Raw genomic sequence first — 13727 nt, 5'->3', positions numbered from 1 at the left:
CATGATACTGCCACAAGCTGAAGCATACGGAATCTTGGCCATTTCAGCCCTATCAGCATCTGAGTGTGGCTGTCCATTGCACTGAGTTTCACATACGGAGGCAATGGAGAACTAAGGGTCTTCCCCCCCTCCAAATGAAACCTGTGCAAGACTTTGCCAATATATTCGGTCTGAAACAAATACAACAAACACTGTCCCCTGTCTCTCCGTATCCGCATTCCCAGTATGTGATTTGCATCACCAAGGTCCTTCATATCAAAGGCCTCATGCAATCTTTTCTTAAGGTCATCAAGCTCCTTACGAGCTCTACCAGCAATAAGCATGTCATCCACATATAAAATGAGAATGATTAAGCTGCCATTTGTAGCCCTTTTGGTATATAAGCAGTGATCGTCATCACTTCTCCTGAAACCTTGGGACTTCATGAAGGTATCAAATTTCTTATACCATTCCCTTGGTGCCTGTTTCAGCCCGTAAAGGCTCTTTTTAAGCTTGCATACAAGTGACTCCTTGCCCTTGACTGCAAATCCTTCTGGCTGCTGCATGTAGATCTCCTCATGAAGATCACCGTGAAGAAAGGCTGTCTTCACATCCATTTGGCATAATTCCAAATTCTCACATGCAACCAAAGCAAGTACAATCCTGAGTGTGGTCATCTTAACCACTGGAGAAAAGATCTCATCAAAATCAACACCATACTCCTGCTTAAAGCCCTTGGCAACCAACCTGGCTTTATACCTTGGCTTAGCTCCAAGTGTGACTTTCAATCTATACACCCACTTGCATGGCAGTACTTTCATGCCCTTAGGCAACTGCACCAATTCCCAAGTACCATTTTTATGGAGACTGTCCATTTCAGACTTCATGGCTAGTTCCCATAGCCTTTTATCATGCATTTGCACGGCTTCCTTGTAACAGGAAGGTTCTCCACAATCTGTAAGCATAATAAAATCTGCTCCTGGAACAAATCTGTCTGGCGGTTTCATTTGTCGAGTGGACCTTCGGACCCATTGGTCTTGCTGTCCAACTTGCTGCTCACCTAAAACAGGTTGCTGTTCTAGTAGATCAGGCTGCAGAATTATGCCTGGGAGGTCTTCCAAAGGTGGCATGTCCCGTAGTACATCTTCCGCCACTGCGGGCTGTCCATTTGGACCTGCTGCAGCATCATGCATTGGCTGATTACGCTGTTGTTGTGGCTGATTTGCAGCTTGCCTGAATTGTACAGGATGTCCCGAGTCATCAATGTCAACCTCTAAAGCATCAGAAGGCTTATCTGCTGCCTTAAACATACATGACTCATCAAATAAGACATCATTGCTGCGTATTAGCTTCTTATTCACAGGATCCCATAGGCGGTAACCCATCTCAACACTATCACCATATCCAAGAAAAATGCATTTAAGAGACTTAGGATCAAGCTTGCTGCAATTTTCTCTGCGTATATGTACGTATGCAGTGCAGCCAAAGACCCTCAAGTGCTTATAGGAAGGAGGTTTTCCTGTCCAAAGCTCCTCTGGCACTCTGCCATCTAGTCTTTTATTTGGTGACCTATTGATGAGGTGTACTGCTGTTTTTACAGCTTCAGCCCAAAATCCATGAGGTAAAGCAGCATGTGACATCATAGAGCGAGACTTTTCCTGTATGGTTCTATTCATACGCTCTGCAGTGCCATTTTGCGCTGGACTGTAAGGAGCAGTGAGTTCTCTTTTAATACCTCTAGCATCACAAAATGCATTGAATGCATTAGACATATACTCCCCACCGTTATCTGACCGCAAAGCCTTCAGTGTTCTGCCTGTTTGGTTCTCAACCATAGCAAGCCATTTCTGGAACACTGGAAAGACATCACTCTTCAATCGAAGAGGATACACCCACACCTTCCTTGTGGAATCATCTATAAATGTGACAAAGTACCGTGCACCTCCAAGTGAAGGACTAGGCATCTCACACACGTCTGTATGCACAAGCTCAAGTTGAGCATCTTTATGTCCTAATCTCCTTTTATGAGGACACTGTAACTGTCTACCATATATGCAGTGCTCACAAAACTTTAAATCGGAAAATTTAAGAGACGGTAAGTAGCCAAGGCGAGCCAATTGCTCCATTCCACTTATGCTCATATGTCCCATCCGGCTATGCCACATAGAAATATTCGGCAGCTCGGTGGCATGAATATCAGCATGATTACATACTTTAGCATGAAGAGTATACATTGTGTCAACCTTAGAGCCTCTGGCAACAACCAGGGCACCTTTGGTGACCTTCCAGAAACCATGACCAAAGCTAGTCACAAAACCTTCGTCATCCAACATGCCAGTAGAAATCAGATTTTTCTTGACTTCGGGTACATGCCTAACATTGTGAAGCATAAGCTGAGTACCATCAGCAAATACAAGCCTGACATCTCCAATACCAACAATACTGCATGCATGATTGTCCCCTAGAAAAACGACTCCATTACTGCCTGCTGCATATCTTACAAACAATTCTTTGTAAGGTGTAACATGGAATGAGGCACCTGAGTCAATGATCCAAGAGTGCATGTCTGCAAAATCTCCTGCATGGAGAGAATGAGCATCCAAAGTAGAGAGAAATAGAACCTCTCCCTCACTGTCATAACCGTGTGTAGAATGAAGCTCTTCAATCTTCACACTGCTCTTGCCATTGCTTACTGGTACAATTGCTTTTGCATCTGACGCACCAGTGTTTTTGGCTTTGTCTCTCTTATCATTTTTCAGTTTAAAGCACTGCTTTTTAGTATGTCCCTTTTTGCCACAGTAGTAGCACTCAACATCTTTGTTGGAGCGGGACTTGCTCCTCCCTTTTCCCCTTTCCTGAGATTTGCCTCTTTGCTGGCTTCTCCCCCTTGCATTTAAGGCATTGTTAGGCTTTACTACATCTTGAGCTTTCAGCTTCTGCTCTTCTTGCAAAATCAGCCCTGTGATATCCGAACAACTTATGAAAGTGTTTGCATTTGTTACAGCTGTGGTGAATGTATCCCAACTTTCAGAAAGAGAAATCAAGAGTGCCATACCCTTGGTTTCCTCATCCACCACATATTTTTGATTTGCAAGTTGAGTGACAATTGAATTAAACTCATTGAGATGTGCATCCATGGAGGTCCCTTCCTTCATCTTCAGATTGAAGAACTTGCGCAGCCAATATATCTTTGTGGCTACACTCTGCTGCTCATATGTGTCCTGTAGCTTTTTCCACACACCCCAGGCTGTTTTTTCACCATCCACATTCCAAACAACACTCTCATGGAGTGACAATTCAATTATGGACTTTGCTGACAGATCAGCTAGTGCCCAAGCATCATCAGATGTGCCAGTGGGCTTCACACCTTTGTGTATAATAGGAGCATGAAACTGCCTGAGAATTAGCACATTCAGGACCATCTTTTTCCACATTGGGTAGTTAGCAGCACCCTGCAACTTTTTAATATTGAGAAGAGAAGATTCCGAGGATGAAGCCATTACAATCAGCAAGAAATATAACCCACACTTGGGTGCCTGACTCCCTGCAAACTAAGTGCACAGATGCACTTGTTGTTGTGCTCAAAAGTTAATTCCTGCAATTTTCTCCCACTTAACAGTAAATACTGTCTGTTTCCTGCCGGCTGCAGATCCAGAAAAGCAATACTTAATGCATTAATTGAGGCTCTGTAGTACAGTACAGCAGTACCTTGATTTGACACAATGTATGTCCCTGCTGTAACAGTGAAAACAGCACTGTTTTATGCACTTTAAACTTCAGTAAAGTGACTGTTTATAGTCCAAAAATTGACTCCGGACAGTACCCGACTGTACTTTCTAGTACAGCAACAGAATTTGACTGTATAACTGTCCAAAACTGTCAGAATTAGACTTTCTCTTGCCTCTATAACTGTGTTACACAGTTTAGAACTTGAATGAGGCAAAAGCCCCTTGACTAGAAGCCAATTTTGAAGATTTTAGTGCATACACCGCTTTCCCAAAGCTCCACTGATCACATAAAGCATCTAGGTGTTTCCCCCAACACTGATATGCATAACAATGTCAAAAGCCCCAATTCATATGCATCTGCCACTGTCCCGTAAGTCATAAAATGCATCAAATCCTTGCACAAATCAACTCCAATCAGGAGGATATACGCAAATAAGTGCGTGTATAAGCCAATGCTTGGCTGTGGCTACAAAAGCCCCTTGATTCCTCAATTCAAAAAATGAAAATTTCTCTCACATAGGAGGCATAGATCTACAGATCTACCTCACTGACAACTGAAGGAACCAAGAAAAACGGGTGAAGCGGGCTGCTCTACGATCGTGAACGTCTCCGAGCTCTCCGGCGATGGCGATGACGAGGAGATGCACCTGTGGCCACTTGTGGCGCTGATGGCGGATTTGCTGGCGCCGCCTGGGGCGCTGGTAGCGCCGCTGCTGGCGCCTATGGCGCTGCTGGCACCGCTTATGCTGGCGCCTATGGCGCTGGTAGCACCGCTGCTGCTGGCGCCTGGCGGCTTTGCTGGTGGCGCCGCTGGCGTCGCTGGTGGCTGCTGGCCGCTGGTAGCTATTGGCCGTTGGCGTCGCCGGTGGCCTTGGCCCTGTACGAACAGCCTCAAAGGCTGCTAGCGCTGGCAGCGCTAGCAACTTAGCGTAATGGCGATGAGAGCAAGAGCAGCTGTCGAGGCCGTAGTCACGACACACGAGGATGGCGCATCGACGAGGCTGGTAGGGGCCTGTGCAAGGCTGGCGATGATACAGTGAAGCAGCAGATGAACGAGGAAGAAGGGGTCACGGGGGACAGCCCGAGCTGGTCCTCCTCCTCCACCACTTTGAGTGGGCTGGTGAGGATTGGATGCAAGGCTCTGATACCAGTTGTGGAAGGGAGAGTAGGGAGCACACCGACACACACAACCAGGATAAGACACAAGAAGTGTGGGGATAAAATGTATGTGTGTATCTCCCCTAGCACACAGTCAACCTTTTATATGAAAGGATAAGGTTACAACACTAAGTACGGTGTACTTAGTGTACTTAACAAATAAAGTACTAAGTGTACTAACTGTACTTGGGTGGCCATAGAGCCTTTACCCCAACATCCTCATATACTTAGTTAAGTGTTGTCTTCTCTGGCCGGATTTTGACCATGAGACCGACGATGCAGACTCGGTTGGGCAAGGGATATGCCTCGCTTGCCCGATTGGAGAGACAGTGCTTCCATTCACACTTCTAGGACCCTTGGACCAAGGCTCTTCTCTTTGACTCCTTGGTTCGACCAGCCGGCATGTATGCCATATGATAGCCCTTGTTGGGGACCCGACCTCTCAGACACAAAGTGGGATCGAGTAGAGCGACTACAGATTCTCTTGCACTCACAAATTATCCAGGGGAAACCAACGGTGCCACATCATATCATTCAGGCCGAGTTTGGCGCTTCTCCACTCCAGCTAGATGCAGCATTCCAAACCATTACTTATCTACACCACGTCAGAAAGTATGGAGCCTGCACATCGAGGAGATGTAGGCTGCCATGGTTGGCTTTGCTTCATCCATTAGTCTTGCAGATGGAGGGGATGAGAGAGTCTAGTATGCACAAACACGTAGGTGGTTCGAGAGATTGGGGCTCCACATGGATAGATTACCCCCCTTCTAGTACAGCTTAGACGCTCCATCTATCCCACTTGGGTACCACCAGTACCAGATCATCCGAGAGGATCTCTTACAGCTACACACATTCAGGACCTGGTTCGAGCCGAGTGAGCTTCCAATGAATCTCCAATTCTACAGAGATCACTACCTTCGCATCTCTGAGGAGGGCTTCATTGTCTCGCCAAAGTACACTCGGATTCACTTACCGCACTCCTTAAGGATCTGCATCAGGTAGTTTCAAGTATCATCGCACTGGCTCTGTAATCGAGAGCGGACAAGCTGAGGGGGTACCCAGGGAGTACCGCCTATGTATGCTATGCGATCAGCAAGAGGTTGAGTCAAAAGAGCACTTCGCACTTCAATGCACCGTGTAATACAAGATCCGTGGTCGCTATCACTTATATACCTAGATGAATCCAGGAACATTCCCAAACTCATCCTCTAAAAACACAACATAGTGCAGTTTCAATCTCACGAGAGTCACTCATAAGATTGAAAACCATAAACTCCATCACGCATAGCACGGACTAGCTACTATGACATCCCCATCAGCGCCCAACAGTGGGTGTAGACCATAGTATAAAAGTATGCTCTCACACATACAAATCCACACACCCACACATACTTGAGCATCCATTTATACAAAGTCGTTATCACTGTCTCTTTAGAGATGGCTAAAGGCCCCTCTCCAAACTCCTTTCGCATCCAAACCAAGGGTCCTCGCTGCTTTCATTCATGAGGCTATTCGACATAGTGAGCACTTACTCAGGATACAAAGGCAGGCCTCAAACACATTGCCAGACTCTTCTCAAAGCAAAATCAGGAAGCTCTTCCAGTCGGATTGTATAGACCACACAGCCACCGACTAAGGACGCATTAGGGATCTGGAGCCCGAGGCACGCCATACTCGACAACGGACAGACACGCCACATTGGGTGACCTCCCATCCTTGTTCAAACCTAGGACACGACCCATAGGTGTTACAGTAGCCTTGGTTAGGAGCAGAGCCACTGCTAGAAGATCGAGACGGACAGCGCCCACAAATAACGGCCAACGCTCCATCACTGGCTACGCATCAGCAAGACCCAGCCCCTTCTCGAGCTCCCTTTGGCATTTACCCTGTAAGGTCACATTAAACTAGCCAGAGCTGGCATGGGGCCTAGTGGCGTGGATTGATCAACGCGATGATGAGGATTGTGGTGATGATGATGACGATGATGATGTCATTTTTTACTTATGATATGAATATGTACTACTTCGGACTTAGCATTCAGCATGGATAATGATGCTCGTTTGGTAGTTCCACCCTTTCTACTTGTTGTATCAGGTTTTCTACCAGTCTCATCCTTCGGTCTTTCGGAAACTATAATAAACTCTCTCTCTCTCTCTCTCTCTCTCTCTCTCTCTCTCTCTCTCTCTCTCTATGCTATGCTATGCTTGTATCATAATACTGGAGATGCTTCATGCACTCCTCTAGAGATGTTTTACTTACTCCTAATGTAGGGATTCATGTAAAAGCTACTTATTAGTCCCATACACCTTTATTGTCTCTGCATACGTTAATAGAGCTTCTTCCTTTCTTTCTGTGTCTGCAGTTTTCTCAACTCTCTCCCTCTCAGCTTCTCTTCATTCAACTTGCATGCCCTACTATCTTTTCCTCCTTCCCCAAATTTGCTCCTTTCCCTTTCTTACTTACTATCAGAGCCGTTGTGAGAATGGAAGAGATCTCGTTGATATATTTGATAGTTGGGACAGTACTTGTGCTCCTAGATAAGGCAGCATGTCCGCACATGTCCTTGTCCATCTAGGCTGCAGGAGCCTCTAGAGACAAGTCTTCTGTAGTCCCTCCTCCCTAAGAGAGAGAGGTGGTGATGAGTCTCCTCATGCGCACAATGAATAGGGGCAAGCATCTCTAATCCGGGCCCTACCCGAGACATGTCAACAAAACCTTCCCCAAAAAGGCAATGGAACTGGACTCTGATCTCAAAGTTGGGACTGGACTCTGATCTCAAAGTTGGGTGGGGGATGGGGGGTTTCTGCACAATATTTTTGGGAGAGGAAGCAAGAGAGACTTAGATTAGCCCTCTTTTGCCAAAGAATCCTTTGGCAAAAGTATGCCAAAACCCACTAACGTTGCCACTTTTACATTCAGACAACCCCTTACATGTACATATGGTGTAGTTTAGTGTGATTTTAGAACTATAGCAAAAAAGCTAGGAAAATCCATCATTGATCAATGCGCTGTAGCATGTTGACTGTTGATTGTTCTTCTTCTCAGAATTAATCCCTCTTAAAAACCCAATGTGCCGGAGAAAATTCAATGTCCAAAAAAAAAAACCACTAGAACAATTTGTAGAAACTATTTGATCCTAAGATATAAAGGCACCAGACACATTTAATGTTTGCGTGGTCAAAGAGAGCGCTTGCTGGAGATACTTACGTTCTCTTTGACTATCATGAAGTAGCTGCACGGATACAGAACACTAAGTATGAAGACTTGCGGTCCTCTTCCCATAGCAACTTTCTTCCCCCATATTTTCGGAAGTCCTTTCCATTGGAGGATAGCCATCTTGGGCTTAACATAGTTTGAACACCCCAACCCCAGTTAATACTCCCATTTAATCGACCCCTTCCCTCCAACTAATTGATGTAAATAAGGTTTCAGAAACACATTTTGTTGGATATTCAGAACGTATACGCTACTTTGACTTGGACTTTCGGTTGACTTGCCACGAAAGTTCAAACATGCAATGAAGGTTTGCTGAATATAATGAACCCACGCTTTTTGACCTGCCCTCAATATAGTAATCAATTGACCTCCAAAGAGAAAAATAAGTATTTAGTTCTTTTTATGTTCACTTTCTTGGCCTGCCCTGGGGAGGGAAGGCTTTAGTAAGGCTACTTCCCTTCAGAAATGAAAATGACGTGGAAGTTTCAATTGCTATTTTCATCCCTTAAATTTCTCCATCTTTTTCTCTAGTTTCTCTATGTCTCCCCCCCTCTCTCTCTCACACTTTTTTGTGGAAATCTCTCTCTCACACACACAGCTTTTCGCCTCTTTTCCATACTACCAATCAAATTCATCTTCTTTTCCTTATTTTGGATCTTGGGCAGGCCTTATGAATGATTTTCATCATTTATAGCTTGTTTTTGCATCCATTGATTGGAGGAGCATGTGAGAATCCCATGAAATTCTCCACCTTTTTCTCTCTCTCTCCTCTTCTTCTTCTTCATCCCTGCAATCCTCCACTTTTTTCTCCCCCTTTCTCTCTCTCTCTTCGTCTTCTCCTCCTCCTCTCAGCTTCCAATTCATCCCTTCCACTTACCAGGCCACATGAATGAAATTCACCTTGTTTTACATTTAAAAATATCTGCTGCGTGCAGTGTGCTATGAATGTAAACGGAAAAGGCAAAGAGCCTATTCAACCTGCTTTGCGGCGATGTGCCGAGGGGGGAAAGAGAATCGGGCATTGCAGAAGGTGTTATCCAAATAAAGACAATCCACTCGAGAGCCCCCGATGGCAGCACTCAATTGCAGCTTCCTATTCTCCAGCTTCTCGCTGCAGTTGCCGCCAATTTCCCACCGAAAGTCACCCGTGTGAAGAATGCACCCGAAGTCCCCACGGAACACGAACATGACCGCCCCTGAAAGTAACAAAACAATGGTTACAAGCCGCCGAATCGCATGCATGTAAGGGCCCAAAACTGAAAATGTATGCATCGAACCGGGGCAGTGATCGGCATCAAGGGCGGTGACTTCCAAGAGCTGTGGTTGGGCAGTCAAGAGAGGAACTAAGGAGGGAGTTCCGAGAGGCAAGACATGAATGAGGGAGCGATCAAAGGCGGGGAATTTGGCAAGAAGGAGGGTGGAGGAGATGGCAGAGCAATAGAGGGGACCTCGACACCAATTGTGCGAGAGGCCGTTGATATGATCAGCATGCATGTGCGATAAGAAGAAGACGGAGCTGCTGCATCTCCATTCATCCACTGCCAACAAGCCTTCTATCATTTTGCACACAAGACTCCCAAGATGGCAACGTTCCCATATCTCCTAACCCATTTTGAAATATCAACACTCCCTCCAAATCCTTTGAACCTCTCTCGCCAATCCTCTTGAGGGGACTCGGACCTGCCTCCTTTCCAACCCAGGTGCACACTGGAAATCTGGACGGGTTTATCCGTTGCTCCTCGGGCCCCTGCTCTCGAGTAGGCACCAGCTGAAAAACTTAAGAAGCATCGCTTTGGGCTAAGAACGGCCTTCATGGGTCACACACAAATTGTGTGTCAATGTCCAGGCCCGCCGTCCCTCCCATTGAGCCAACTAGGACGGCAACTCTTCACACCACCTTTTGGAGGATGGCCAGCAGGTGGTGTGAGCCCAATCTTAGCCATTTGAAATAGGAAGAGCTCCCTCCAAGTCTTTTAAGGAGGCTTGCCGAATAGCTACCAGCAGTAGCTGGAAGCCAGTCAAGCTAATCAAAGGACTTTCCTAGACTTCAAGGGCGGTCACGAGGAGAACTATTGTTGATGGTGGTGCTCCATCCGGTGGCAAAAGTGATTTCTTCCTGTTTAGTTAGTTCTCCAGTGACCTTAACAAAAAACAAAACCACTATGGTAATTCTTTTAATGAAGCTTTTCATGAAAGGAAGAGTAGATGGATAGCAAGAAGACTAAGAGGGATGGCTGAGAGCCTCACGGAGCAAAACTTTGGCTTCGAGCGACCATTATGCTAGTTCTTGGAGTTATTTTAGATAGGATTAAGTATTTCCTTGTGCGACCACCTAGACCACCGTGCTAACGAGGTGGTTACATTGTCTAAGAGCACCACGGTGGTTCTTGCAGTTGTTTTATTTTAGTGCTAGTTGTAATTAATCCTAAACCAAGGAAAATGTATTTCCTTCCTTAAAGGGTCCCTTTTCAAGTTGATATGGCCCTTGAGGGGTCCCTTTTAGGGGCAAGGGCCATATCGACATGCCAAATAATGTCAATATGGCCCTTGCCCCTAAAGGGGACCCCTCAAGAGCCATATCGACAATTGCATTTTTAAACATTTAATTGTATTTTTCTAGATGTATTTCCTCACACCACCAGGCTAGTTCTTGGAGATATTTTAGTTCTAAACCAAGGAAGATGTAGCTCCTATTTTGGAGCTATTTTAGTCCTATTTTAGTAGTCCTTATGCAATGACTACACTGGCCACCACAAGTTCTTAGAGACATCCATAGGGGATTTTCAAATGGGTTAATCTAGAGGCTCCTACGAGCTACTTGGATTAATATATAGAGCTTCAAATTTGAAATGTTCCCTTAAATATTCCCTATAAATTTGAAATGTTCCCTTAAATATTGACATAAATTCCTCACATGAGCTTCAAAGTTTTCCCTCCTATAGTCAAATCGATCACATAAGGTTAAATGACATTATAGATTATAAAAGAATACCATAAAATGGAAAAACACTTGTATAAAATGTTACTAGTATTGAAAAGCATTGTGAAGTATTCAAAGGTGACTATTAGTTAAAAAGGACAAAAGCCATACATAGGATTACAGGTGAATACATAATTCAAAGGAGCCGAGGGGCAATTTACCTAAGTTGTTGAAACTCCTTTATATATACGCTGTTCTTCATCAACATTACCAAGGTATGCACATAGAACAACATCATATAATCCCTTTATCTCCATTATGTGCAAATCCACAATTGAGAGCTAGGTTTAGGGAGGTACTCTCATGCTGCAAGTTTACAACCTATACAAAACTACTAGCATGAGAACATGGATGATTTTCTAAAGTTAGTTTCATTAAGAAGCTAAACATTTATATTGGTGTCGAAAGTTTGTGTGCCCTAATAAAAAAAAGGTTTGAAACATTCGCCAGGATTTGAAACTTTTATGCCAAAAAAAAAAAAGTTTCACCAAGATTTATATGTTTTACTTCAAAAATCAAAAGAGAATATATAAAAGTGTACTATGTTCTATAAATAATGTTAAACTTAAAGAATGAGCTACATAAACTTTTGCCAATATTTTATATTTATATATAAGCATAGCTTCGATACAAATACCCATGCATGAGAACATGTAGAAAATGTTGTTGATAAAAGAGGGACAATATTGGTTTGAACTGGAGGCATGGCCATGAGATGAGGGGAAGACATGAGGAGCCTGGAAGATAGAGGATGAGGGTGAAGATGAAGGACAAGGGTGTCAATAGATGTGAAGAGAACTAGGGTCGAGAGAAAGGAGGAGGGGGGGTGAATTGTATTTCTAAATTGCATGCATAGTCCCTATTAAATATAATCTCCCACCACACTTATAGTCTGTCCACAATGGTTAACTTGTAGTTATTTAGTTTTTAGCTATGTAGCCCAAGCTAGGCACCGCATGGTTTGGTTGGCCCAAGATAGCTACCATAGTAGCCTTCATAATGCATGCAGTAGAATCCATTCAATGATTACAGAATCCTTGTAGTTCATTGCATTTATCCACATCTTCCACCACTGTGGATGGTCCTCCACCTAGTTTTCCACCTCAACCTCCCATCTTGCTGGACATCTTGCAATCCTAAATAATTGTAACTGGCAGTTCATCATCACATTGTGTGAGCATGTAATTTAAACCAACATGATAGCCACATGCTCCACTGTGGTTGACCTCCAACAAGGTAGACTAGGTTCTCCATTATGATGGCCCACCTCAACTATGAAGGTGTCTCATCTAGGTGGCCATCTCATAGATCTCCCATATTTCAATTGTACCTAGCTATAGTTTTGATTCATTATCATTTTCATGCAAGCACAAAAACCCCAATCAATAAGCATCTTGGTGGCTAGAATTTCATTCCAAGCCTGTGGATAACTAATAAGAGTTTAGATTGATCATCACATTCATGTGAGCATGTAGTTAGATTTTTGACTCATTATCACACTCATGTGACATGTAATTAAAAATTAGAACTAGCATGGTGCCCTAATCAAACAACACTATGGCGATTAGAATTTAATTTTGAACCAATCTCCCATGAGAAGCTAAATAATTAGGGTTCAATTATTAGGAAGTTCAAGCTAGCATGGTGACCACATCCTCCACCATAGTGGTTGGTCGTCCACTAGACTTTTTATCATGGTGGCGCCTCCTCCTTAGATCCTCCACTATGATGGACCACCTCATACACATGGTTTCTAAAATTGGATGGCATAATCTTGACCTTAGATTCTAGACAAATCTATCAAGTATTGCTTCCAACGGTGTAGTAGCCTATTAATTTTAGTTAATTCACTTTTTAGACTTTCTTTATATAACTTCATAAGATCTAAAATATATCTAACCTTGCAAACTAAATTTTGTATAAGACAAGAAAAGGACAAAAGAAGGAAGACAAACTATGAGTAAATGAGAATATATTTATAAACTAAAGTAAATAGGTACCTAAGAATAGATGAAATCCAAAATAGAACAGACCTAATAACTTAAAAGAAAAATTGCATCTTTATCACATATGCTCCTACAGATGAATTTTGTAGATGCCAACTATAACCTAATCCAAAGGTGCTATGACTACTAAAACCATCCACTTAAAGTTGATTGGGATCATTGATGAGAAATTAAAATAATCACTAAAAATCACTAAAAGGGTGTGGAGTATATTCTTTAGGTGTGTTTGGATGATTTTGGTTAGGAGAAATCTTACAAGTTTTCGTAAATTAGACATTTTTTAGAGTTTGAGGAAAAATAAGCCATATTTTTGGAGAACCCCAAATTCATGAAAATAAACAACACTTTTAATCGCTAAAAAATTAGGAAGTTTCTCACAAGCATGCTCTAAAACTAGAACTAGCATCGCAGATGAATATAAAGTGTGGTGCATACAAGTCGGAAAAAGATTCAGTTTCAAAAATAAGGGCGGGGGGGGGGGGGATCTCTTTGAAATTTCATTACCTCATTCATCCCCATAATCTCTTTCACATTCGTTGGCTTGTAGTTGTGGCTGACCCTTACCTTGATACACTAAATATTGAAGCTGTCAACTGCTTTTGAAAGCACAACGAACACTCTCTTCCTCCTTCACTCATGACTCAATTGTGGTCAAACTTA

At 43.5% G+C, this 13727-nt stretch overlaps 1 protein-coding gene across 2 annotated transcripts in view; it reads right to left on the bottom strand.

Moving 5' to 3' along the window:
* Window positions 1–9670, bottom strand: part of LOC147879537 (DNA repair metallo-beta-lactamase family protein) — a 35466-nt gene extending 25796 nt beyond the window's left edge. The window contains exons 1-2 of one of the 2 annotated variants that reach the window (XM_087371701.1): window positions 9359–9670; window positions 9060–9277 (exon numbers count right to left, since the gene is read on the bottom strand). In XM_087371701.1, the coding sequence (XP_087227827.1) occupies window positions 9060–9277; window positions 9359–9641 (501 nt within the window). In that variant the 5' untranslated portion in view covers window positions 9642–9670. The remainder of the gene's footprint in view (window positions 1–9059; window positions 9278–9358) is intronic. The other variant, XM_087371702.1, reaches the window with a different exon arrangement.
* Between the last annotated feature and the right edge of the window lie 4057 nt (window positions 9671–13727).

Source organism: Dipteris shenzhenensis, chromosome 33 (assembly GCF_047967505.1).
Source record: "Dipteris shenzhenensis isolate YYH24624 ecotype China chromosome 33, Dip_SZ_1.0, whole genome shotgun sequence".
In the NCBI taxonomy this organism is placed as follows: domain Eukaryota; kingdom Viridiplantae; phylum Streptophyta; class Polypodiopsida; order Gleicheniales; family Dipteridaceae; genus Dipteris; species Dipteris shenzhenensis.
This window is presented reverse-complemented; position numbering and strand designations above follow the sequence as displayed.